General features: G+C 40.2%; 2 protein-coding genes across 2 annotated transcripts; both read left to right on the top strand.

Annotated features, from left to right (window-relative positions):
* Window positions 1-15,229: 15,229 nt before the first annotated feature.
* On the top strand, window positions 15,230-17,989 carry LOC106411413 (GTPase LSG1-1-like). Its single transcript, XM_013852172.3, has 7 exons — window positions 15,230-15,586; window positions 15,661-15,762; window positions 15,847-15,933; window positions 16,476-16,569; window positions 16,657-16,713; window positions 16,800-16,879; window positions 16,953-17,989. The coding sequence occupies exons 1-7, from the start codon at window positions 15,360-15,362 to the stop codon at window positions 17,896-17,898; spliced, it is 1,593 nt and encodes a 530-aa protein (XP_013707626.1). The 5' UTR covers window positions 15,230-15,359; the 3' UTR covers window positions 17,899-17,989.
* Window positions 17,990-19,226: 1,237 nt separating this feature from the next.
* LOC106410869 (serine/threonine-protein phosphatase BSL3) lies at window positions 19,227-25,948 on the top strand. Its single transcript, XM_013851499.3, has 21 exons — window positions 19,227-19,900; window positions 19,997-20,057; window positions 20,147-20,225; window positions 20,316-20,395; window positions 20,473-20,567; window positions 20,657-20,756; window positions 20,849-20,918; window positions 21,257-21,358; window positions 21,437-21,518; window positions 21,928-22,107; window positions 22,447-22,711; window positions 22,797-23,034; window positions 23,200-23,370; window positions 23,695-23,933; window positions 24,024-24,108; window positions 24,196-24,294; window positions 24,364-24,563; window positions 24,647-24,722; window positions 24,846-24,981; window positions 25,082-25,221; window positions 25,298-25,948. The coding sequence occupies exons 1-21, from the start codon at window positions 19,489-19,491 to the stop codon at window positions 25,379-25,381; spliced, it is 2,994 nt and encodes a 997-aa protein (XP_013706953.1). The 5' UTR covers window positions 19,227-19,488; the 3' UTR covers window positions 25,382-25,948.
* Window positions 25,949-26,749: the final 801 nt, after the last annotated feature.

Below are 26,749 nucleotides of genomic sequence, written 5' to 3' on the forward strand. Positions count from 1 at the left end.
ATCAATGCCTCCTTGGGCATCACCATCTTGAGGTAGATTTTCCATATCAAACCCCAACCTTTGCAAATGAGCTTGTTGCTCTATTTCTCTTCTCTGTCTTGCAATCTCCCTCTCAAGTGCTCTAATGTCTTCAACTCTTGGAACTAGGTTTGTTGGACCTCTGCTCCTTGTGTTCATACACCTGAAATCCAAAGGGAGAAAGAAGAAAGAAAAACAATAACACAATTAAACAAAAATTGACTTAGTCTCAAGCAAATGACTAAATCCCAATGTCACAATCAACTTAGAATTTGGCAACGGCGCCAGTTTGATGATAGGAGTTTCAAGGCTCCTAATAAAATGTTGTAGAATAAAGGATGTCAAACCAGTTCTAAGTGATTCTAAAGCAAAGGGAATGCAAGACCATGCTTAATCTAAGTGCTATCAATTGGTGAGATAATTTTTGAACTAGAATGATACTAGAATGCAATAAAGGACAAAACTTTCTTTCTTATAGGATAAGAGAACTCATGGGCTAAAGGAATTGACCTTGGGTGATCAAGTTTCAATCTAAAGATGTTAACTTTAAACCAATCTATCTACCTTAAACCTAGACACCATCCTAAACAAACTCTATCTCTAGATGAATGTTCATTTACTAAGATAACTCAAGCAACAAATCTCTTTGGTTGAATGTCATCTAAGTAATCATTAATCTCAAGTCTACTAGCCATCTTAACACCTTTAACAACAAATCTCTTTGGTAAATAATGTTAAAAGCTTAGGAGAGTCGGTTCAGGCATTTCATCAAACACCTTTCAGGCATGAAATGCCTAGAGCTCAACTTTAGAGAGGCCAACTCTAGAGTTGCATTAAAAACACTCTACTAGCAAGGAACAAGATGAATCTATACTAAAACACCTTAGATCTAGCTTAATCACCCGTAGGCTCCTTAAACCATGAATCCAAAGATGACTACTCACTACTCTTCATGATGAGCCCAAGAATCAATGATGATTTGGTGCTAATCATGATTAGTGATCCCAATAATCAAACAATCACAAGAGAAAATGATCAAGATAAGATCTTTCACCTAAAAGTTCTTTGTGATTAGATAGAGAAAACAAGATCCTCCAAAACTTTGGGATTACAAAAATATTTATATCTCCTTGGTAAACCTAATGGTTTCCATTAAAAAGTCTAAAAAGCCCTTAAAAACATTAAAATTCGACTTAGGATAAATATCGACTCGGGTTGGAGCGACTGGGCATACCCCGCGTCACACCACCCACGTCGGATGGTTCTTTTCCGTCATGCGTGCGGGTAATGGAACCCGCGGCCTTCGTCCCGCGTCAGACTGTCGAGGCTACTCTCTCGTCATGCGCGCGGGTAGTCGATCCCGCGTGGCTCCGTCCCGCGTGACTCCTCGGTCCCTTCTCTTCGTGACGCGGGTTGAGACGATCAACACCAACCCGCGTCATCCTCCCCGCACTGGATTTTCGATGATTCTCTGGCTCGTGCGAGCGGGTACTCGACCCCGCGTCGCTCCAAGCCGCATTGGAGTTCTTCATTCTGTTCCTCTCGACGCCTTAACGCCGGTAAGAGAACCCGTGTTGGCTCAACCCGAGTTGTGCTTGCTTGAACTCGAACTAACATCATTTTCCGATTCTTCTTGAGCCATAATGTTTCTAAACACTTCCAATTACTCCATAGGACACTCCACTACCTGATAAGGACATATGAATGCAATATGGATCCTAAAGATGCTAAATTCCTAATCTATATGATCATTATGTGTGAAATGGGGACTTAAAACAATGCAAATATGCAAGATATCACTAAAAACAAGCATTGAAAATAGAAACAAAGACTTGACTAAATAAAGTCTTTGACTGAAACTTGGACTGCCTCTTGATATAGCCACGACCATGACTTTGAAAATTGAAGAATATGCTCCTGATATGGGCCAAGACATGTCCCTTTGAGGCCTGGTAGACATCCATCTTTTTCCTTAGCCAATATTTTATCGGTTTCTCTATTTGGCCCAAACAAGTCTGTTTTTGAATCTTTTTGAAAAATATCAAGCCCAAGACTTTCTTGGATATTTATAACATGAATAATCACCTTTGACATGATTTAATTGGTCGCTGTATCATCAGAAAGAAGGTTAGTCATTTCCAGCTTCTCGGGTATTCTGTACTCGCGAGAACTGAAGATCTCCTGATTTGTAAATGGCATAACTGTCACATATGAACTCCGTTTGATCTGATTCTTCTTCGAGGAGGTCTGTAATTGAGTTGAGAACATTCTCCAAGTGATTTCTTGCATAGAAGCCTCGTGTTTTGGAAGATATGAGGTAAACAATGAACATATATCTTTACTGCTTCTCATGATCAAGCCATGCATGTTTGTTTTGCCCGGTGCGCTACCCAAGGGCACATCATTAACTCCCTCTTGAAAAGGATTTGACCTCAAATCCATTTCACCTGTATCAAAAGGAAATGGATGAGGAAAAAAGAATCTAAAGAACATGTAAAATATAGTGAAGGAAAATTTTGGAAAGAAACTTCCTTGGAGTTTTGAAGTTGTTTTCCTTAAGTACTTCCATCTCCAAATCTTAGGCTGATAAGCATGGTCTATGCTTTTGTTCCTTACACTTCATTGAGACTGAACCTGTTTATCCTAGACACTCAGAACATAAACTAGAATACCATGATCATATGTGCAAGACATGTACTTGTTCAAATAAGAAATCAAAGTTTCTTTCCCTAGAACATGTAGCACACGTTTCAGCCTTTCAAAGATCACATCAAAGTAAGCATTACAGACCATAATGGTATCAAGGCACAAAACAATATTGAACATTTTCAAAACGTGCCTATCCTTCTCAAAATCAGAACACAAAAGAGTAAGTTCAGATTGAGAATCACTTATCAAAGGCTCAATATGTTTTTCAAAGAATGTGTTGTAAACCAAAATATCATCAAAGCTCAAAGTTACATAATTTTTAAGCAAAGATTTCAACACAAGCCAAGGTCTATCAGTTTGAACACACAAGATATCATACTTCAAAACAGAATCACAAAAATCGGTTTCAACTGTAGCTGATTTCTGTTCCAGCAAGGTCTTAACCATGAATTCGTCTAAGGCACACGTGGGTGCAAACAATTGACCAGTGATCAGTGCATGTCCATAAGAACTCAGACTAAAGCTATTTTCTTTGAAGACAAATGAATCAAACGATTTTCTAGAGCAGAAAACTAGTTGTTGCAAATCAAGCTCAAACAACTTTTCAAGATGATCAAGACCAAAATGTTTTATGTCATTGGAACTGACTTTATCAAACAGATCAGGCACATAACTGATGATACAAAATTCCTTGCAGTGCTCTTTGGATAAAAGCGTAGGAGTTGTGCCGGGATCAAAGCAAAGTCGGTTCTCCATGATGATGGATGTCATGCTTGGTGCTTTCTCATCAAAGGTAGGACCAAGTTCATCCAAGTGATCATCTTCCTCATCAAAGATGGGATATAGATCAACGTCCATGGGTATCCTGGTGCCAAGAAGCGGTCCTTGATGTAGGTAGTCGAATGGCTTCTCCTCAAAATCTTGTGAAAATAGAACAAGACTACTCGGATGCTCCGATTGTAAAAAGGTTAGTTCTGCAATAGTCTGTTCTTTATCAAACATAAAATCAGGTTCTAGAAAAGGAAGATCACAATTATCTTCACAAATCATCAAACTTTCAATCAGCTCTTCATCATACTCATCAAAAATTGGTAAAGAATCTGAAAAATCTTTTAGATCTTCAAGGTTGTTTTCAGATTTACCTTTGGGTTTTTCACAAATGAATAATGATGGCTCAGCTACAGGTGCACGTGTGGATGTGCTCTTCTTATGGATCTTGCTGAGGTCCTTAAGGATGTTCATCATTTCCTTCTCAAAGTTGTCACAGATCTCTTGGACATCAAACTGAAGAAAACGCCTCTTTGGATCAGCTTCGCCTTTGGACGTTTTGAACTGCTCTTTGCACCTCCTGTTCGGCATCTTATGTGGTCTTTTTTGGGCTAGTCTTTCCTGCACAGGAACAAAATCATCAAAAACATTCAATGAATTTTGAGATGAAGATTTAAAGTTAGCCTCTCGCTGGAATTTCTCCTTGCTACTTACCTTGTGAAGACCAAACATCTTTATCCTGGAAAATTACTCAACACAAAAGGGTTAACAGATAAAATAATCCTCACACTCTCAAGTGTTTGATCTCACCCACACAAGTGTTTATCTCAGATTTTAGTGGTCACTCAAGAGTCTCCTCTCAAAGTTCTAAGAGAACAAATCAAGTAACCCAATGGATTTCTCCAAGCAAGCAAGAGATGAAACACAAGATAGAAAGATAAGAGAATTGATTTTGAAATCCGTATTGACCACTCCAAGGCTGGATTTCTCTTCCACCACCTAGCCAACAAATCAAACTTTTTTTTTTTTTTTTTTGATAGATCTTTTTCTTTTTTCTTTTTTTTTTTTTTAATAGAAGAATGACGATAGGTAAGGTAGTGGCCCGAATTTGAGATAGAAAGAAGAAGATGAAGTGTTTAGAAAATGAAAGATGAGAAGAATGATAAATAGTACCGGTTGAGTGGCTCTGATACTACTTGATGCGCCCTAAATTAGGGAAGGATCACTCAATCGGACTTAAGGGATATGAACTCGCCAAAAGGGAGAACTGATGGATTGAATGGTGACACAATGGGTTGCGGATGACCCAATGATACTGCCAGACTTCAGTTGGTGCTTGATATGACTCACAAGTCCACCAAAAGAAGGATTTCTAAACGTTGCCTGATATGACGCACATGTCCAACGAATTAGAGGCTGTTTACTTGGAGATAACCTCACCAAAAAACAAAGAAGTGTTCTACAAAGAACAAAGAGATAAACTCAAATAAAAGGGGAAAAAGACCTGTCTTATTTCGTGGCTCTTAGGCCTTATATATAGGATTATAAGTTGTAGAAATCCAAAGAAGAATGTGCTAAAACCAAGGCATTGAAAATAGAAACAAAGATTTGACTAAATAAAGTCTTTGACTGAAAATTGGACTGCCTCTTGATATAGCCACGACCATGACTTTGAAAAGTGAAGAATATGCTCCTGATATGGGCCAATACATGTCTCTTTGAGGCCTGGTCGACATTCATCTTTTCCTTTAGCCAATATTTTATCGGTTTCTCCATTTGGCCCAAACAAGTCTGTTTTTGAATCTTTTTGAAAACCATCAAGCCAAAGACTTTCTTGGATATTTATAACATGAATAATCACCTTTGGCATGATTGAATTGGTCACTGGATCATCAGAAAGAAGGTTAGTCATTTCCAGCTTCACGGGTGGTTTGTACTCGCGAGAACTGAAGATCTCCTAATTTGTAAATGGCATAACTGTCACATATGAACTTCGTTTGATCTGATTCTTCTTCGAGGAGCTCCGTAATTGAGTTGATAACATTCTCTAAGTGATTTAATGCGTAGAAGCCTCGTGGTTTGGAAGATATGAGTCAAATATTGAACATATATCTTTACTGCTTCTCATGATCAAGCCATGCATGTCTGTTTTGCCCGGTGCGCTACCCAAGGGCACATCAGGTCCTCTCCTAAATTAAGCTTAAGTGGCCTTCGCTACTATATGTTATTAATGGATCAGTTCTCTCATTATGTCTGGGTATATCCCATAAGAAAGAAAAGTGAGGTCATCTCAAAATTCCTTCACTTCTCTGCCTTAATCAAAAACCAATTCAAAACAACAATCAAAAACTTCCAATGTGACAATGGAGGGGAATATAACAACATTCAATTTCGAAAGTATCTTGATACGAATGGAATACAAGTTAGATTTTCCTGTCCTCATACGTCTCAGCAAAACGGTAAGTCCGAACGCATGATCCGCACGATCAACAATGCTATCCGGTCTTTACTTGCTCAGGCTAAACTCTCACCGAGTTATTGGGTTGAAGCACTCCATGTTGCTGTTCATCTCATCAACATCATTCCTTCTGCAGCAATCCAGAACCAAATACCACATACTGTCCTCTTTCATCAAACCCCAACTTATGACCATTTAAGAGTGTTTGGTTGCTTATGCTTTCCAAACCTCAACCATTCCCATCTCTCTAAACTCTCACCTCGCTCTACACCTTGCCTATTTCTTGGCTACCCATCTCAACACCGTGGTTACCGCTGTCTAAACTTAAAAACCAACAAAATAATCCTCTCTAGACACGTCTACTTTGATGAGGACAAACTCCCTGCTGCAGAAACAAAAAATGATGGTTCAAAGTATCACTTTCTTGACCATCAAGATGAACCCGCACCCATTTTCAAAACCATACATACCAAACCTCTACCCGCGCCTCAGCCACCATAACCCAACCCACCCATTAACCCCATTCAGACAGCTCCATCTCGTCACCCAATGACAACGAGAGCATGGTCTGGAATCACAAAACCTAAACCTATTGTTTCTCTTCTTACCACTACCAAAGAGCCATATCCAAGCCTTAGCCGACCCAAACTGGAACCCATCAATGTTTGATGAATATGGTGCTATGCTTAAGACTAGGACTTGGGACTTGGTACCACATCCGAAAAATGTCAATATTATCAAGTCAATGTGGCTCCACAGACACAAATATGATGGAAATGGGAAGCTCAAGAAGCACAAGTATCATATAGTCGCGAATGGTAAATCACAAGAGGCAGGTATTGACTTTGACGAAACTTTTAGCCCGGTGGTGAAACCAGCAACCATTCGGACTGTACTCTACATTGGTGTCGCAAACAACTGGCCGATACAAAACGACTTCCTCCATGGTGACCTAGAGGAGACAATCTACATGCATCAGCCGCCGGGTTTTGTCAGCAAAGAACATCCCAACCATGTCTGCAAGCTTCGAAAGGCTATCTATGGCCTAAAGCAAGCTCCACGGGCCTGGAATGCGCACTTTGCAAAATTTCTAATGAAACTTGCCTTTGTCATTAGCAGGGCGGATACATCTTTATTTGTTTTCATGAAAGGAGCTGAACTCGCATACATTCTGTTATACGTTGATGACATTGTCTTAACAGCATCATCAACGACACTCCTAAACAAGATCATTGTGGCACTCAAACCGAATTTCCCATGACTGATCTTGGTCGTCTTCAGCACTTCCTAGGAATAAAGGCAGACTTCAACAAAGAAGGCCTCTTCCTTAGTCAAAGCGTGTATGCTCAGGACATAATCGATCGCGCAAACATGGGAACGTCAAAACCGGTCACCACGCCCGTAGACATCAAATCCAAACTTTCAGCAGAGGAAGGAGACAAGCTTGAGAACCCCACAGAATATCACAGCTTAGCAGGTGCCTTACAGTACCTCACATTCACACGCCCCACATCTCCTACGCAGTCCATCAAATTTGTCTCTATATGCATGACCCTCGCGTTCCACACTTTCAAGCATTGAAGCGCATCATACGATATGTCAAGGGTACAATTTCACATGGACAACAGCTCTATAGAGGTAATATCGACACATTGACAACCTATACAGATGCGGACTAGGGAGGTTGTCCTGATACTCGAAGATCAACCACAGGGTTCTGTGTCTTTCTCGGCCCAAGTCTTGTCTCCTGGTCAGCTAAGAGACAACCAACGGTTTCAATATCGAGCTCTGAAGCTGAATACAAAGGCGTGGCCAACACGGTTGCAGAACTCTGCTGGATACTGAACCTAATGCTTAAACTCCACTACAAGATGAACAAAGCCTCTCTCATCTACTGCGACAACATTGGATCAGTATACCTATCTTCTAACCACGTCAAACATCAAAGGAGAAAACACGTGGAGTTGGATATCCATTTCGTTCGCGAGAAGGTGGCCATTGGTGAAGTGAAAGTGTTACACGTCCCAACATCACTCCAATATGCGGACATCTTCACAAAAGGACTCCCGACAACACTCTTTGAACAGTTCCGCTCCAGTCTCACCATCTTACCATACGATGCTTCGACTGCGGGAGGGTGAAAGAATATAAGAGAATATTCCTAATTCTCTAGTATCTATCTCGTTAATATCTCAACTGTATAACGTGATATGTGTAACAACTTTGGCTTTATATAGCCTATCTAATATAATGAACCCCTCAAGGGGAATTCATCCAATAACACCCCGCTAATTCAGTGTTGCCTCTTCTCACTTATCTAATTACATCATGGTCAACAAATTAACCGCTAGAGCTTTCTTCTACGGATTCACTAAGTCACCGCCAAGTCAACACCTTGAATCAAACCAACTAGCTCAACAGTGGTGATACCGCCTTGGAATCACTCCAGTGCTCTAAACACTTAATCTCAATAGACTTGCCAGCTCTGATGTGGAAGATGGAATCGTAGTCGAGATAATGATGATGGACAAATTGACTCACTCAATCAATGGGGGCTTGAATCACCCTAAAACACTCTGGTCATGACTACTTTAGCATTCAATGAATCACTCAAAAAGAAGTAGAGAAAATAGAAAACAAATGCTCAGTTTTGTGAACTGAATATAATAAAATTAGTGCTCACATTTGCATTGATAACAATTCACGTTCATTTATGTCTTAGTTGGAGTTACTAATAATTCCAATCAAAATTTGATTCATATTTGTACAAATATGTTGTTCAGCTGGAATTTAGATTGGAATAATATTTTACCATTACAACATATATGTATGTAAAAATTGTTGAGATGAGATCAATATATAGGAAGAGAAAGACATGAGGAGTTGAGTATGATGAAGAGACCGTAGTAATACTAGTTACCCGAGTAACTTACTAGTATACTAGTTATACTAGTTACCCGGGTAACTTTGGAAGAAGAAGAAAAGAAGCCCTATTCCCTTAGCTAAGGCATCAGTCCGTTGCAAGGGAAGAGGAGGCGCGTGTGACAGGCTGGAGAAGAGCTGGATAAAGCAAAAGGAGCTTTATGCACAAGGAAGAAGCTCATTGGATGGTTTGAATTAAAGCAAACCTTATCTCTTGTAATAGTGCTACTTTATGAAACCATCATCCTATTGTTGCCTCCTCAAATATATTGTAAACTCTAATCAGATTAATAATTAAGAATTATGAGATTATCTCTCTAAACTCTCTCTCTTGTTCATGATGATTCTTAAATACTCTTAAACATGATTACTACCTAATCTCTCTACAAATCTCCCATTAACCTTCTCTAATCTACCTTTAATCTCTCAATACCTACTCTATTCTCTAAAATCATATGGTATCAGAGCCTGGTTGGCTTTGGTATTGAGAAACCTCGTTCCATTTCTTTCTTTCTCTAGCTCTTGTGTCCTTGTGTTCTTGCTCTTTTGTTCTTGAGGGTTCTGTGAAGCTGTGTGATAAAGTTGAGTCTTGTGGTGTTGTGCTTTGAGTTCGTGTGTTCTTGAAGTCTGGTACTGTGTGTTCTTCAGCTGAGTTGCAAGTTTGAAGCTTTCTGGTAACTTCTGGTAATTTCTGGTTCAAGCAAGAGAAGATGGAAGGAAACAACTTCAGCAAGCTAGTTACTGTCCCGGTTGCGTTGAAGGGTGGTTCAAACTACCTCTTGTGGTCTAGATTGGTGAAGACTGCCATTGGAAGGCTAGGGCTGTGGAGCCACATCACTGATGATGGTCTGAAGCCAGTGGCCAAAGAAACTGAAGAAAGTGAAGACGAAAATACTCTCACCAAAGCTGAAGCCAAGAAGTGGGTACAAGAAGACTTGATGGTGCTCTCCGTGCTGCAAGGATTTCTTGATGTTCCTCTTCTTGAAGCTTACAGCTACTGTGAGACTCCCAAACACTTGTGGGAGACCCTCTCAAAGACGTTTGGAAACGTCTCCAACTTCAGCCGTGTGTTTGAGCTGAAGAGAGTCATTAACTCCATGAAGAAAGATGGAGGAGAGCTCACCAAACACATGGGAAAGTTTGGATCATTATGGTCTGAACTTGAAAGTCTAAGACCTAACACCACTGATCAAGCAGCTCTTATGGAAAGAAGAGAACAAGATCAAGTGTTTGGGTTGTTGATGACATTGGATCCTTGCTATAAGGATGTTATCAAACACATCTTGAGATCGCCTAACCTACCATCCATGGAGGAAGTATACGCGCAACTTCAGAAGGAGGAGGGATCTCTTGGCCTGTTTGGAGGCAAGGGTGAGCTTACTATGGCTCATCAAGCTGAAGGAATGCAAGCAAACAAGGCTGCATACAGAGGCTCAGGTAGGAAGTATGAAAAGTATGAGGGAGGCTGTGAGCATTGCAAGAGGACCGGTCACAAGAAGAGTGAGTGTTGGATCCTACATCCTCACCTCAGGCCACGCGGGTTCAACAGGGATAGGGAAGCAAAGGCTCATCTTTCTGCTGAAGCAAATGGTGCTGGTTCATCCGGAGCTAGCTCAGGCGCTAAGGTGGGTGAAAGTGAAGGTAGAGCCTTGGCGTCTCATCAACTGATTGAAAAGGGTATGGATGAGGAGGTGTTCAAGAGAGCTGACCTTGAAGCCTTCTTCAAAGCTCTTAAGGAGTCTGGTAACACCCTCAGAAACACCCTTGGATACTCATATGCTGCTCATACATTGCCTAGTAATACTGATAAATTACTAGACATTTTTAAAAGCTCTTACACTGCTGCTAGTAATCCTAGTAATACTGATAAGTTACTAGACATGTTTAAAAGCGCCTACACTACTGCTAGTGAGCCTAGTATAACCAGTAAGATGTTAAGATTACTAGGACACCTGATAAAACAAAATGAACCATCAAGGACTAAGATTACTAGAAACATGCATAAACCTTTGATCATTGATTCTGGTGCATCTCATCATATGATTAGTGATAATAACCTAATTAAAGACATAGAACCGGCTCATGGACATGTTATGATTGCTAATGGAGATAGAATTCCTATTAGAGGAATTGGTAAACTAAAACTGTTTGAGAAGGATTCAAAAGCATTTTTCATGCCTGAGTTTACTTCTAATTACTTCTAATCTTTTATCTGTCAAAAGATGCACCACTGATCTTCAATGCAATGTTATCTTTAGTCCTGATGATGTTAAGTTTCAGGATATTAAAAGCAGTAAGTTGATTGGGCAAGGAGCAACCAAAGGAGACCTTTATATGCTTGAAGATCTTAGTCCCATCTCTAGTTCTTGTTTCTCTTTTAGTTCTGTTTCTTCCTTAAGTAAAGATGCATTGTGGCATGCTAGACTTGGACATCCACATGTTAGGGCCTTAAGCATTATGTTACCAGGTGTCATGTTTAAAAATAATGATTGTGAGGCATGTATTTTGGGCAAACATTGTAGGACAATGTTTCAAAGATCATCCACTATTTATGAGAATTGCTTTGATTTGATTCACTCTGATGTTTGGACTGCGCCTTGTTTATCTAAGGATGATTTTAAGTATTATGTCACATTCATTGATGAAAAATCCAAATACACCTGGTTAACACTCATCAAAACAAAAGATAGGGTTCTTGATGCATTTAAAATTTTTCAAAGCTATGTTACTAACCATTATCATGCCAAGATTAAGATTTTCAAGTCAGATAATGGTGGGGAATACATAGGCCACACATTCAAAGATCACTTAGCTCAACATGGGATTCTACATCAGACTAGCTGTCCTTACACTCCACAACAGAATGGAGTTGCTGAAAGGAAGAACCGACACCTCATGGAAGTGGCCCGTTCAATGATGTTCCACAAGAGTGTCCCTAAGAGATTTTGGAGTGATGCTGTGATGACTGCTTGCTATCTAATCAACAGGATACCAACCAGAATCCTAGAGGATCAGTCTCCATTTGAGGTACTCAATAAGAGTCGACCAGTTCTAGATAACTTGAGGACATTTGGGTGTGTGTGCTATGTACTGGTGCCAGGAGAGATGAGAAACAAACTTGAAGCAAAGAGCACCAAGACTATGCTTATTGGATATTCCGCATCTCAAAAGGGATACAAGTGTTTTGATCCCACTGCTAGAAGAGTCTTGGTGTCTAGGGATGTGAAATTCATGGAAGATAAAGGGTATTATGAAGAGAAGAATTGGGAGGAGCTTGAAGGGCTTTCTCAACCATCAGATAGAGCTGCTAGTTTGAGAAACATACTAGAAGAACTCGGTATTTGCGTGTCCCAGGATCAGAGCAGGCATGAAGAGCCTACTCAAGTGGCCGCTGAAGAACCAACCCACTTTGAACATGAGGGGGGAAGTGAATCTGAAGCTGAAGGGTTAAAAGATCAAGGCTCAGAAAAAGCTGGAGGTCTAGAAGATCAAGGCTCAGATTCTCCTGTCCAAAGTGGAGATGAATCAGGAAGAGAAGTTCAGAATGAAGGTCAGGAAGCTGGAGAAGAAATTCAGCTATAAGAGGAAGCTGTTGAGGAACAAGTAGAAGTTTCTTTGAGAAGAAGCACACGAGTAAGGAGGGATGCTTCCAAGTGGACAAACACAAGAAACTGGGTAAACACGAGAGTGTTATACAATGCCCAGGCTGTGGAACATCCTTCCCAAGCTGTGTGCTCCTTTGCTGAGTTTCCGGAAGAGCACTACTCCTTTATGGTAAGCTTAGATGAAAGCTATGTGCCAAGAAGCTATGAAGAAGCAATGATGATTCAAGAGTGGAGAGATTCATTCAATGATGAGGCTGATGCCATGATTAGAAATGATACATGGTATGAGAGTGAGTTGCCTAAGGGGAAGAGAGCTGTGTCATGCAAGTGGATCTTCACCATCAAGTACTTACCTAATGGGAAGATTGATAGGCGTAAGACAAGGCTGGTAGCAAGAGGTTTCACACAAACCTATGGAGAGGATTACATTGATACTTTTGCACCTGTTGAAAAGCTTCATACCATTAGGATTGTACTATCAGTTGCAACCAACCTTGGGTGGGATCTTTGGCAAATGGATGTGAAGAATGCTTTCCTTCAAGGAGAGCTAGAAGATGAAGTCTATATGCTACCACCTCCGGGTCTTGAAGGAATGGTGAAGCCAGGAAATGTTCTTAGACTGAAGAAAGCCATATATGGATTGAAACAATCACCTAGAGCATGGTACAATAAGCTAAGCACAACACTGAATGGTAGAGGCTTCAGGAAGTCCGAGCTTGATCACACTCTCTTTACTCTAAATACTCCATCAGGTATTATTGTTTTGCTTGTGTATGTGGATGACATCATCATAACAGGCAGTGATAAGGAAGGAATCCGAGCCACCAAGGAGTTTCTGAAATCAGTATTTGATATAAAGGATTTGGGAGAGATGAAGTATTTTCTTGGGATTAAGCTGTGCAGATCCAAGGAAGGGTTGTTTATCTCTCAAAGGAAGTATGCATTGGATCTCTTGAAGGATGCTGGTGCGTATGGAGGAAGAACAGCTAAGATGCCCATGGAGGATGGGTACAAGGTTCCACGTGAGGGGGAGATTGAAGACAGCAAGCTGTTCCATGATCCAAAGCTGTATAGGAAGCTTGTGGGGAAGCTGATATACTTAACCATCACTAGGCCAGACATTTGTTTTGCTGTGAATCAAGTGAGCCAGCATATGCAAGCCCCAAAAGAGCATCACTGGCGCATGGTGGAGAGGGTTCTCATGTACCTGAATGGAACTCAAGGGCTTGGAATATGGATGGGCTGCAATAAAAGCACTGAAGTTATGGGTTATTGTGATGCTGATTGGGCTGGTGATAGAGCAGACAGAAGGTCTACAACAGGCTACTGCACTTTCATTGGAGGAAACATGGTTACTTGGAAGAGTAAGAAGCAGAAGGTTGTATCATGCTCTAGTGCTAAAGCTGAGTATAGAGCTATGCTAAAGCTTACCAACGAGTTGGTATGGATCAAAGGGATTCTTAGGCACTTGGAGATTGAGCAAGCAACACCAATGACTATGCATTGTGACAATCAGGCGGCTATTCACATTGCTACAAACTCAGTGTTTCATGAGAGGACGAAGCACATTGAAGTAGATTGCCACAAGGTGAGGCAGATGATAGTCTTGGGAGTGATCTTGCCATGTTATACAAGAAGTGTAGATCAGTTGGCAGATGTGTTCACCAAGGCTGCAAGACAAAAGACTATGGAGTCCATTCACATCAGATTAGAACTCATAGATCTTGGGAAGAGAAGGAGCTGATCCCCTAAGTCATGAGGTCTTTACTCTTTTTCCCTCATCAAGGTTTTGTCCCAATGGGTTTTCCTTGGTGAGGTTTTTAATGAGGAAGATCTCATGGCTATCCAAGCTTAGACTTTCACAAAGCTGAGCTTGGGGGGGGGAGTGTTGAGATGAGATCAATATATAGGAAGAGAAAGACATGAGGAGTTGGGTATGATGAAGAGGCCGTAGTAATACTAGTTACCCGAGTAACTTACTAGTATACTAGTTATACTAGTTACCCGGGTAACTTTGGAAGAAGAAGAAGAGAAGCCCTATTCCCTTAGCTAAGGCATCAGTCCGTTGCAAGGGAAGAGGAGGCGCGTGTGACAGGCTGGAGAAGAGCTGGATAAAGCAAAAGGAGCTTTATGCACAAGGAAGAAGCTCATTGAAAAGTTTGAATTAAAGCAAATCTTATCTTTGGTAATAGTGCTACTTTATGAAACCCTCATCCTATTGTTGCCTCTTCATATATATTGTAAACTCTGATCAGATTAATAATTAAGAATTATGAGATTATCTCTTTAAACTCTCTTGTTCATGATGATTCTTAAATACTCTTAAACATAATTACTACCTAATCTGTCTACAAATCTCCCATTAACCTTCTCTAATCTACCTTTAATCTCTCAATACCTACTCTATTCTCTAAAATCATAAAAATATGCATAGCATGAGCCACAATCCCACGGGACAATTGTAAGACACAAACATGTCTATGTTCTGAGACTGAAATAGCAGCAACTCTAAGGACGATTTAAACCGATCTAAAAACTCACCGAAGTTTTCAAAGATGGATAAACCAAAAATTAATTAGATGGCTTAAAAGAAATAAAGATAATGATGATAGAGAGAAAGAGATGAAGAGACCCTAGTGAAGCACCACAAACACATTGCACTGCTCCAATCAAACAGACCGGAATTGCAAAACGAGATGATTAAACCGGACAATTGAAATAAACCCGAACAACAAGGGTAAGTAAACCGTTTGCAGTATTGAGTAATTACCCTTCGAACCCTACATTTTACTTTTTTTATTAAATTTCGCCCCACACGGCGGCTACATCCGTCGGCTTCACACGACGAGCCTTTACGAACATTGAAATATCTCTTTCGAGAAACACACAAAAAGATCGTTCAATCAATCTTTCCTCCAATCTCCGCCAAAAATCCGAAAATGGGGAAGAACGAGAAGACATCTCTAGGCCGATCCCTAGTGAAGCACCACAACCACGCGATCCAGGAAACCAAGGATAAAGGGAAACACTACAAGTCCCAAAACAAGAAGGTTCTCGAATCCGTCACGGAGGTCAGCGACATCGACGCCATCATCGAGCAAGCCGAGGAAGCTGAGCGTCTTTACGCTATTCATCACGAATCCGCAACGCCTCTCCCCATCAATATGTAAGATCGATTTTGAATCCTTTCTCTCTAGTGTGTTGTTGTTGATCTTCTTCTTTCGTTTTGGTGAAAAACAGGGACGCAGGTTCGAGCTCGAGTGGTGTAACGGCTAAAGAGTGGAAAGAGCAGCGGATGAGAGAGGAGGCTTTACATGCTAGTAGTCTTCAAGTTCCTAGAAGGTCTCTTTTGCTTCTTTGGGTTGTTGTTATGGAGTCAATATAGAGTCTGTTCGGTTTAGTGATGTTCTATTTGTTAATATTCAGACCTCCTTGGACGCCTAAAATGAATGTGGAACAACTTGATGCTAATGAAAAACAAGCTTTTCTCTCTTGGCGCCGCAAACTTGTCAGGTTTGTTCTGTTTTCACCTCATCTAAAGGGTTCTCTATCTTCTTCTTCTTCTTCGTTGTTGTTGTTGTTAGTAGAATTTGGGATTAATCATATGCAAAGTGTTCAAATGCTTTGCTACAATGTTTGTGTATTAAGAAAACGAATGGTTAAAAGGATGAGAAAGTTGTGAAGAATTCATACTTGCATCAGTGTATACAAATGAGATACAAAACTGCAATCTTTTAGCCATCGCTATAACCATGATTGCTTTAGTTGAGAATGATTTTTTTTGTTTGTTTGTTATTATTGTGGATAAATTTGGCTCTTATGCTATGAGTTTGTGTTCTTATCTCTAAATAGCCTTTGAGAATCTGAACTTCTTTGGGAATGCATTTGTAAGTTCAATATTTTGGAATAGAGTAACAAAACAGTTATAGCTCATTCAAGATGTTATTTTGCTGCTGTTTTAGATGCGTGGTTTGATTTTATTATGTGCAATTCTCCTTGGGGACATGGTGATATACACTTAAAGCATACCTATTTGTTTTCCTGCATTCAATCAGCCTCGAGGAAAATGAAAAGCTTGTGCTGACACCATTCGAGAAGAACCTTGACATATGGAGACAACTTTGGCGAGTTCTTGAACGAAGTGATTTGGTATGCCATTTTCGCCTCCTAGAGCCCATTTGAATGGGTTAAGTTCATTTCGGAATATAATTGGCTCTTTTTTTACTTCTCTTTCAGATTGTTATGGTTGTTGATGCTAGAGATCCTCTGTTTTACCGTTGCCCTGATCTTGAGGTAACTCTCTCTCTCTCTCTCTCTCTCTCTGCCAACTTGCAGCTTTCTCTTAATAGAGTTTTCATTGATCCACCAATCATTTACAGGCATATGCACGAGAAATTGATGAGCATAAAGAAACAATGCTTCTTGTAAACAAGGCGGATCTCTTACCTCCTTACGTCAGGTAAACTTGCCCCTTGCCTCTTTTTCTCTAACCTCTTTTTATTTTGGCTAACCAATTTGGATTGTTAACACAGGGAGAAGTGGGCGGACTACTTCACCCGCAACAACATTTTATTCGTCTTCTGGTCAGCCAAAGCTGCTACTGCTACCTTAGAAGGCAAACCCTTAAAAGAAAAGTGGACGACATCACCTGAAACCTCACACAACACAGATGATCCTTCCGTTAAAGTATACGGAAGAGACGAGCTTCTGGATCGGTTAAAACTCGAGGCTCAGGAGATAGCGAAAAGGAGGAAAGCTTCTGCGTATTCGCACCGAGAACGTGTTGTGGTCGGCTTCGTTGGGTACCCTAACGTGGGGAAGAGTTCAACGATCAATGCACTGGTGGGTCAGAAGCGGACAGGCGTCACATCCACCCCAGGGAAGACAAAGCACTTCCAGACATTGATCATCTCCGAGGAGCTGATGCTCTGCGATTGCCCCGGTCTGGTCTTCCCTTCGTTCTCGAGTTCGAGATACGAAATGATCGCTTGCGGAGTGCTTCCGATAGACAGGATGACGGAGCACCGCGAAGCTGTTAAGGTTGTGGCTGAACGTGTTCCTCGAGATGTTATCGAGGGAGTGTACAACATCTCTTTGCCTAAACCCAAAAGCTATGAGTCTCGGTTCCGTCCACCTCTTGCCTCGGAGCTTCTTAGAACTTACTGCCTGTCTCGTGGGTACGTTGCCGCTAGTGGACTGCCTGATGAGACGAGAGCTGCTAGGCAGATTTTGAAAGACTACATTGAAGGTAAGCTTCCACATTTTGCAATGCCTCCCGAAGATGATGAAAACGAGACGGGCGAAACTGGAGATGGTGGTTCAGTGTCTGAGGTTAGTGAAGAAGCTCGTGGGCTTGGGCTTGATCAAGTTTTAGAGGATTTGAGCTCGTTTGATCTTGCAAATGGGCTTGGGTCTTCCAAGAAGAAACAAGTAGACTCGCATAAACAGCACAAGAAGCAGCCACTGAGGAAAAACTAATCGGTTTCAATGTATTGATCAAAAATGCCTGAAAATAACAGTGTTGGATTCTTATTGTGGAAGTGTTATATGTTGTGTCCTTGTGAAATTATCGAGACTTTTCCAGGTCGATGCTGGTCACAAAGTCTTTGTGCGATTGACATAATATAGATCGCTAATATATATATAGATCGCTTACTCGTACGCATAGCAGCTTTGACTAGTTTCGTTTATAAACGTTGTCAACCAACCGAATGTGTGTTTCTTAGGTGTTGATCTTCTAAACCTTTTGACCTTTTCATCCTTCAGCATTACTCGTGCATTGATTGATCAATGTGCACATGCAAGGTTTCTTGTCTTTTTCAAGCAAGATCACGATCTTAATGTTTGCATTTTCACCTCTATTTTCATAGCTTTGGACTTTGGAGAAATTTAGTTACTTCCCTAAGTTTATGTATCGTCATTTTTAGCATGGTAGGTATTTTAATGAGCCACAAAACTTACCACGTAGAGGAAGCCAACACGTGTTTTAGGGAATTAGCAAATAGGAGTATTAAAAATCTTAACAATTGTTTTGTCAACATTATGAGACAGAAAGAAACCTAATGCAATCACCAAATCAGGTATATATATAAATGAACAAATATGATGGATTGTATTTAGCTAGAATCCATATGTACTATTTTAAAATAAAATAAATGATCTTATTTCTATTTTTATTAGTCATTTGTATACAGAACTCGAGTTGATACAATATTATTATAATCATAAAGTAGTAAATAAGAATTAATGGAATATAAAGGGTTTAAATTCCAATATTATTAAGTTTGTTTTTGAAAGAAGGTAATCAGAAAACAGATGCCGGATGGGAATTGTTATGTTGATTAAGTTGGAAAGGATAAAAAATTAGGAACACAAAATATTCAACAGTCTTTTTTTTTCTTTCTATTCCATGGAGAGTGAGGCGTTGATATGGTATGGCCATAAAATAGTCTGCTTTCTTGCATTTTGATGAATTTGAACGATATACAACGTTTTTTTTCTCCTAATTTTGTCACATGCATATTTGAAGAACAATATAAGTTGGCAACACATACAATTCTCCATCAGTTAATGATAAAATGTCAATTTTATATCATCGGTTCGAATTCCTAAACCGTTTCAAGTAGCTTAATTAGTTGTTGTTGACAAAATAAAAATTTAAGTTTTGTCTCAAATATGTTTGTATTGCAAGAAACTAATTTATTCACTAATGATTTGGGTCTCAACAAATTTGAACTAGAACTATTTCCCTATTTAATTATTTATATTTTATAAAGTAATGATAAAATGATTAAAAATTAGTGACAAATTATCTGGCTGAAGAGAGAGAGAGAGAGTGAGAGAGTGAGTGGAGGTTTTGTGTTTGTCTCTCGAGTTCGTCCCTCTGTCTTTTCTTTCTCCTCTCGAGGGTTAGTAGAGAACTAACAACTTCGTAACGATTACAGAGAAGAGAGAAGAGAGAAGAGAGAAACTCTAACTTAATTTCACAATCCTCTGAGAATCTCACCGGAGAAGAAGCTAGGGTTTTTGCTAATGCGCGAATCCTCCCTCCAAAATTGACCAAAAAACATGGATTCGGATTCGTCTATGCTACACGAGGAGAACGATCAAGATCCCGCGTCTCCCAATCACCAACCTCCACCTCAAGATTCTCCCTCAGAGTCCCCGGCCCAAACCGGATCCGAATCGGCTTCTGCTTTCACTCCCACTCCGGCGACCTCAGCTCAACAGCAGCCGCCGGCTGTGGCTGGTCCGAGATGCGCGCCGCCGTACTCGGTGGTGAATGCGATACTAGAGAAGAAAGAGGACGGGCCCGGTCCTAGATGCGGCCACACTCTGACGGCCGTTCCCGCCGTCGGCGAGGAAGGCTCCGCTAATTACATTGGCCCGCGTCTCATCTTGTTCGGTGGCGCTACGGCGCTCGAGGGCAATTCGGGAGGAACGGGAACGCCAACTTCTGCTGGAAGTGCGGGAGGCATTCGTGCGTTTTTGTTTCCTAATCAAGATTCAGTTTTTAAAAAAAAAAATCAATTCTTTGTGTATATTTGATGATTTAGAGTATTGTTTACTGTAACAGGTTTAGCTGGTGCAACTGCTGATGTTCATTGTTATGATGTCCTTACTAATAAATGGTCGAGGTGAGGTTTTAGATAGAAACTCTTTTGTCAAATTTTTTTTAGAAAGTGTGAAGTGAAGTGCGATTGGTGTGATGGAATAATGGTTACAGGCTTTCACCGCATGGAGAACCACCTAGCCCAAGAGCTGCGCATGTGGCTACTGCTGTTGGCACCATGGTTGTTATTCAGGTAGGGGGAGAGAGTATATGTTAGTGGATCTTTGTTTACCAATTTGAGGTTACGTTTTTAACCTTATACCGGATTGTCTCTTTGGCGCAGGGTGGAATAGGTCCTGCTGGTTTGTCAGCTGAGGATCTTCACGTACTTGATCTGACTCAGCAACGGCCACGATGGCACAGGTTCGACTTATATAAGTCTGCCGGTTCTTGTATAAGTCTCTTTGTGTTGCTTGATTTAGAATATACTCTTTATCCAGGGTTGTTGTACAGGGTCCTGGACCAGGACCGCGTTATGGACATGTCATGGCATTGGTAGGACAGAGGTATCTCATGGCGATTGGTGGGAATGATGGTAAGCAGTTTTACTCGCTACCTCAAGTAAAAGTGTGTTTATATCCTCGTTAAATAGCTCATTTTCTCTTAACTTCTGTACACCACTAGGAAAACGTCCGTTAGCTGATGTGTGGGCTTTGGACACTGCTGCTAAACCTTATGAATGGCGTAAGCTGGAACCAGAAGGGGAAGGTCCACCTACATGCATGTAATTTTGCTTCCTTGGCTTAATTTCTGTTGTGTGATTGTTTTATTTTGCTCTTTAGTGATATGGATGTCTTGGGTTTGTACGTTAACTAGGTACGCAACTGCAAGTGCACGGTCTGATGGACTTCTTCTCCTCTGTGGTGGAAGAGATGCTAATAGTGTGGTAAGCCAAATAGTTCCCCTGCTACAAAGTTTATCCCCCTGTTTGGAAATAGACACTTGCTTTGCATTGAGCCTTTAAGTTTATCAGCTGGAGGAAATTCATATGTTGTATTGCTCTCAGCTACCATTATATTAACGCTGCAGTGAGGTGATAGGGAATAGCTTCTCTTGGCCAATTATTTTAAATAAAAGTTCAGATAGAAAATTATCTACCATGTTTCCATAAATTGAAAATTATCTATCATGTTTCCATAACTAGAGTTTAAGAGCTTCTTTTTCCATCTTATCTTCAATGTTTGATTGACATGCTGTATCTCTTTGTGTACCATTATGTGATAGCCCCTTGCAAGTGCATATGGGCTTGCCAAGCACAGAGATGGACGTTGGGAATGGGCCATAGCCCCTGGTGTTTCACCTTCTGCCAGATACCAGCATGCAGCAGTATGAGATGCTGATTCTTTTCTTTTATTCTCTTATCTATAATCATCAGAAAAAGCAACATTTGGTGGAATATTCTAGGTCTTTGTAAATGCAAGACTCCATGTCTCTGGTGGGGCACTTGGTGGTGGACGCATGGTAGAGGACTCATCCAGTATTGCAGGTTAGCAATAGGAGAGAAACAATCTCATGTTTGTGTTGTTTTGGAGATTTTCAAATGAGAGAATACTTGGAGTTTCTTCTTATACATGCAATATCTAAAACGATGAATATGTTACTTTTATACAACCTTAGGCCGTCGTAGTCAGTGAATCTTACTGAAACATATAGTTTCTTTCTAAAAGTATGTTAGCTGTCGTCCTTTCCTTATCATTCTTCCTAAATGGACTGCAGAAGCCAAAATTTTCTTTCAGATGTGAGATTCATCTAAAAGCATCAAACAGGGATTGTAATTTGTTGCACTCATCTACTATAGCTATCTTCGAGGGGCTACAATATTCGATTCATAATAAAGTGTACATGTGGACATCTAAATTTCTCTGACTGGTTCATGTGTTTTTGCTTTGTTTCAGTGTTGGATACTGCAGCAGGTGTTTGGTGTGATACAAAATCGGTTGTTACTAGTCCTAGAACTGGTAGATATAGCGCTGATGCAGCTGGTGGTGATGCTTCTGGTGAACTGACTAGGCGTTGCAGGCATGCTGCTGCTGCAGTGGGTGATTTGATATTTATCTATGGTGGTTTGCGTGGAGGTAACGAAAAAATCTTTATAGTTGTTATTGGCAATATACAATTGCATATTGAATGAACCATTTTATAGTATCTGATAATCCAATGATTCTGCCAATTTGGCATAATATTCCATCGAGTTGCCGTATGATACTTCACACTTTCTTGTATTGGTAGTTGATCTTTTGTCGAAGTCTGGTACTTTATATTATGAAGTATTACCATTAATCAGTCCTAATATTCTAGAGTTTCTCTTTTCACCAAATATCAGTGCCATTTCTTCTTTCTCTTCTCTTTGTAGACGCGTGCACTTTTTTCAAATTATAGCTGCAAAACTTAACGATAGTCTATTGATGCTTTAGGAGTGTTACTTGATGATCTACTGGTTGCTGAAGATCTTGCCGCTGCGGAAACAACATCTGCGGCCTCTCATGCTGCTGCTGCAGCAGCAACGAACTCACCACCTGGCCGTTCACCTGGAAGATATGGATTTTCTGATGAAAGGACAGGGGAACTATCGGAATCAGCTCCTGACGCTGTTGTGCTGGGAAGCCCTGTTGCACCGCCTCTGAATGGGGATATGTATACTGATATAAGCACAGAAAATGCAATGCTCCCTGGAACTCGGTTAGCGTCTTAATTTTTCGTTTGCTGTATTGTTAGCGCGCCTCTGCATTTCTTCATGAAAAATATTTAACAACTAACATTGTAGGAGAACAAGCAAGGGTGTGGAGTATCTTGTTGAAGCATCTGCTGCGGAAGCTGAGGCTATCAGTGCAACATTAGCTGCAGCGAAGGCACGGCAGGTCAACGGTGAAGTTGAGCAGCCAGATAGGGATCGTGGTGCTGAGGCGACACCCAGTGGAAAACCTTCATCCTCCTTAATTAAGCCTGACTCTGCGGTGTCGACTAGTGTTATTCCTGCAGGGGTTCGACTTCATCATAGAGCTGTGAGTCAAACTAACTATATTAAGTAAAATCTCAAGTTTTTTCTTTTGCCAAATTATTGAAGTTTATAAACATATTTCCAACATCATGCTTCTTCACTTGCTAGTGTTGTACGTGTCTAGTTATAAGTGCTAATACTTTTTTTATTATTTCTGGAACTTTGTAAGGTGGTGGTTGCTGCAGAAACAGGTGGAGCCTTAGGTGGAATGGTTAGACAGTTATCAATTGATCAATTTGAAAATGAGGGCCGCCGTGTTGGTTATGGGACACCCGAAAGCGCAACAGCAGCAAGGAAATTATTAGATCGGCAGCAGTCGATCAATAGTGTTCCGAAAAAGGTAAATATTTTTTCTCCAAAATGTAGTACTGCAAGAAAGCAATATGTTCATGAATGCGGATTTAGAAGAATTGCAAAATATTGCTTCCTTAAATTGTTGCAGAGAAATTTGATTGCTGTAGCACCGGTCATTTGGTTGATCTGATCGGAATCATAATAGTATTTAGATACTGCTTGTTTAATAAGATGGGAAACTTTTTTGTAGACCTGTAGTCCTACTGGATATTGTTTATTGTTCAATGATATTAGTAGCCTAGAGGTTCCACTTGGCTGTTCCAACGTGGGACTATTCAATACCTTATGATGAACAACTCTGTTTTATTAGGTTGTAGCTCATCTTTTGAAGCCTCGTGGGTGGAAGCCTCCTGTACGACGCCAGTTTTTCTTGGATTGCAATGAGATAGCTGATCTTTGCGACAGTGCAGAACGTATCTTCTCAAGCGAACCTACTGTATTACAGCTTAGAGCTCCTATTAAGATATTTGGTGATTTGCATGGTCAGTTTGGGGATCTCATGCGACTTTTTGATGAATATGGTTCGCCATCAACAGCTGGAGACATATCGTAAGTGTACAGCTCAATCTCTAGAGCAGTATCATCCTTACTTTCGCTATGGCTATTGTTGATCTGACATTGCGTATTAATGGTTATCAGATACATTGATTACCTCTTCTTGGGGGACTATGTAGATCGGGGTCAACACAGCTTAGAAACAATTACTCTCCTGCTTGCGTTAAAGGTAGTTTTTAGAGCACCATATTAATGATATCTCTTTTCCGGTATTCTTGATAGAAATGGGTGTGACGTTTTATGGTTGACACTGCAGGTTGAATACCAACATAACGTACATCTAATTCGTGGAAACCATGAAGCCGCCGATATTAATGCTCTTTTTGGTTTCCGGATAGAGTGTATTGAGCGTATGGTAAGTGTCTTATCTTTATGAATATCTTGTTCCCACTTTTAGGGTCTCATGAAAGTTGCTACTTTGCAGGGTGAACGTGATGGGATCTGGGTGTGGCACAGAATAAACCGGTTATTCAATTGGCTACCTCTGGCTGCATTGATTGAGAAGAAAATTATCTGTATGCACGGGGGAATTGGTCGGTCAATAAATCATGTGGAGCAGATCGAAAATATCCAACGTCCAATTACGATGGAAGCAGGGTCAATTGTGCTTATGGATTTACTATGGTAAGTTCATGTCTAATACTATTTCGTTCTTGTTTTTTACCTTGATCCTCTGCTCACTAGTATGTCAATTTGCAATCTGTTAGGTCCGATCCAACTGAAAATGACAGTGTCGAAGGTTTAAGGCCAAATGCTAGAGGCCCTGGGTTGGTTACTTTCGGGGTGAGTGGTCTTTGTTTCTTTGGTTTCATATAGTTCACATTTGAAGCGATCTCTCTTTCTCTTTCCCTCTGCCACAAGTATTTCTTCCGGTTCTACTACTAACCAAAAGCCTGGCAATTGCAGCCTGATCGTGTCATGGAGTTCTGCAAGAACAATGATCTTCAATTGATTGTACGTGCGCATGAATGTGTGATGGACGGGTTTGAGCGTTTTGCACAGGGGCATTTGATAACGCTCTTTTCGGCTACGAATTATTGTGGTATGTCTCTGGAATCGAAAACCTGCTACTAAGCCGACTAAAATAGAAAAACTTAACTGATAGTAGTGTCTTATGAAATGACATGTTTAATTCTTCTCAGGAACTGCAAACAATGCTGGGGCTATCTTGGTGTTGGGGAGAGATCTTGTGGTGGTTCCAAAGCTCATCCATCCGCTACCTCCAGCAATTACATCACCTGAAACTTCACCAGAAAGACATGTAGATGACACATGGATGCAGGTTTATATCACAAACACATTTTAATCCCTCTTTTTGTTCACTTGGAAAACTGGTGGAACTGAGCATTTATTTTCAGGAATTAAATGCAAATCGACCACCAACACCAACCAGAGGACGCCCACAAACCCCAGACGACCGTGGCTCTCTTGCTTGGATATAAACCACTCCAGAGAAACAGAGACACTTCTGAGATTGCATACTTCTCCTGCTAAGCCGCTTCTTGATGTTGATCCTCATGTTGTATACATATCCAACCAAAACCATCCTTGATCCACAATGATCGATTGCGAGATGGATCACAATGAGAATAAATGAGAGCTCTTAAGATGATGAAAGAGTAAAGAAGTCAAGTTGGATGGTTTTGGAGGCGGTGAGTATTAGTGAGCGTGAGAGAGAGTATTTATTGGGTAAAAGGGTTTTTGTTCATTTTTGTTTGTCTTCTATATATTTTATTAGTTTTGTTTATTTGTCTGTGGTATTGGGATACAACACAAGTGACTAGCAAAGAGGTTATGGTCAGGATTCTGTGGTAGGACACAACACAAGTGACTAGCAAAGAGGGTATGGTCGGGATATTAGAGGTGTATTAAGTTTTTCTTTTGTGAGGAGAGGGATGTGTGTATCTTAGAGAGGTGTGTTGGCATTGTGTAATTTCTTTATTATTTTCAGTTTGTAATTTGTAACACCGTTGGAGTGTTTATTATGATTCGCAAAAAATTGTCTTCCATTTTCATGCATCACAATGAAGAGGGCAAATAAACTAAACCGAACCGATCTAAATCCGATATAAATATTGAATAGATTTTGTTTTATGGTATTTCGGGTTATATGTTTTATTTGAATCTAAATGGACACTCCGAAAAATTCAAAAATTTAAAATCACAAAACTTTTTTGTACCGAACCTAATCTTAATCTTTAATATGTATCTAAAACACACTAAATATACATGTAAACTAAAGTTACATTTTAAAAAGAAAAAGTGGGTTCCCAAAAGTAAATGGTCGTCCCTGGCCTTTTATGGGTTTTTGATATAATTTTGGAAATTTTTTTTTATTACGCCAAAAAAATAGTAACATTGTCCCTTTAGACTAATTAAATCTTTTCTCCGCGCTACGCGCGGATTAGGCGTGAACATTTTATCCGATATCTGAATTCATACCCGAATCTGATTTGAAAAATCCAAACCGAAATTCGACTGAAGTGGCAAAATACCCGAACGGATATTAAGTTAGGAGAGACTGAATATCCGTACCCGAATAGATAATATTCGAACCCGAATGGATATCCAAAGATAACATAACATATGTATACTTAACCATGTGTTTCTAATTTAGTTCTCTTATTTTATTCAAAATATTTATATTGATGTTGCATATGGTTCAGAGATTAGATAATATGCATATAATTACGGACAAAGTGATTTACTTCTCACTTAAAATGCATGTCAAGCATTTTTCATACATAAATAAAAATTGCACTCAAAATCTCAAAATAACAACCAGATTAATTTTTCAATTTTAAATTTTT

This window comes from Brassica napus, chromosome C4 (assembly GCF_020379485.1).
Source record: "Brassica napus cultivar Da-Ae chromosome C4, Da-Ae, whole genome shotgun sequence".
Lineage (NCBI taxonomy): Eukaryota > Viridiplantae > Streptophyta > Magnoliopsida > Brassicales > Brassicaceae > Brassica > Brassica napus.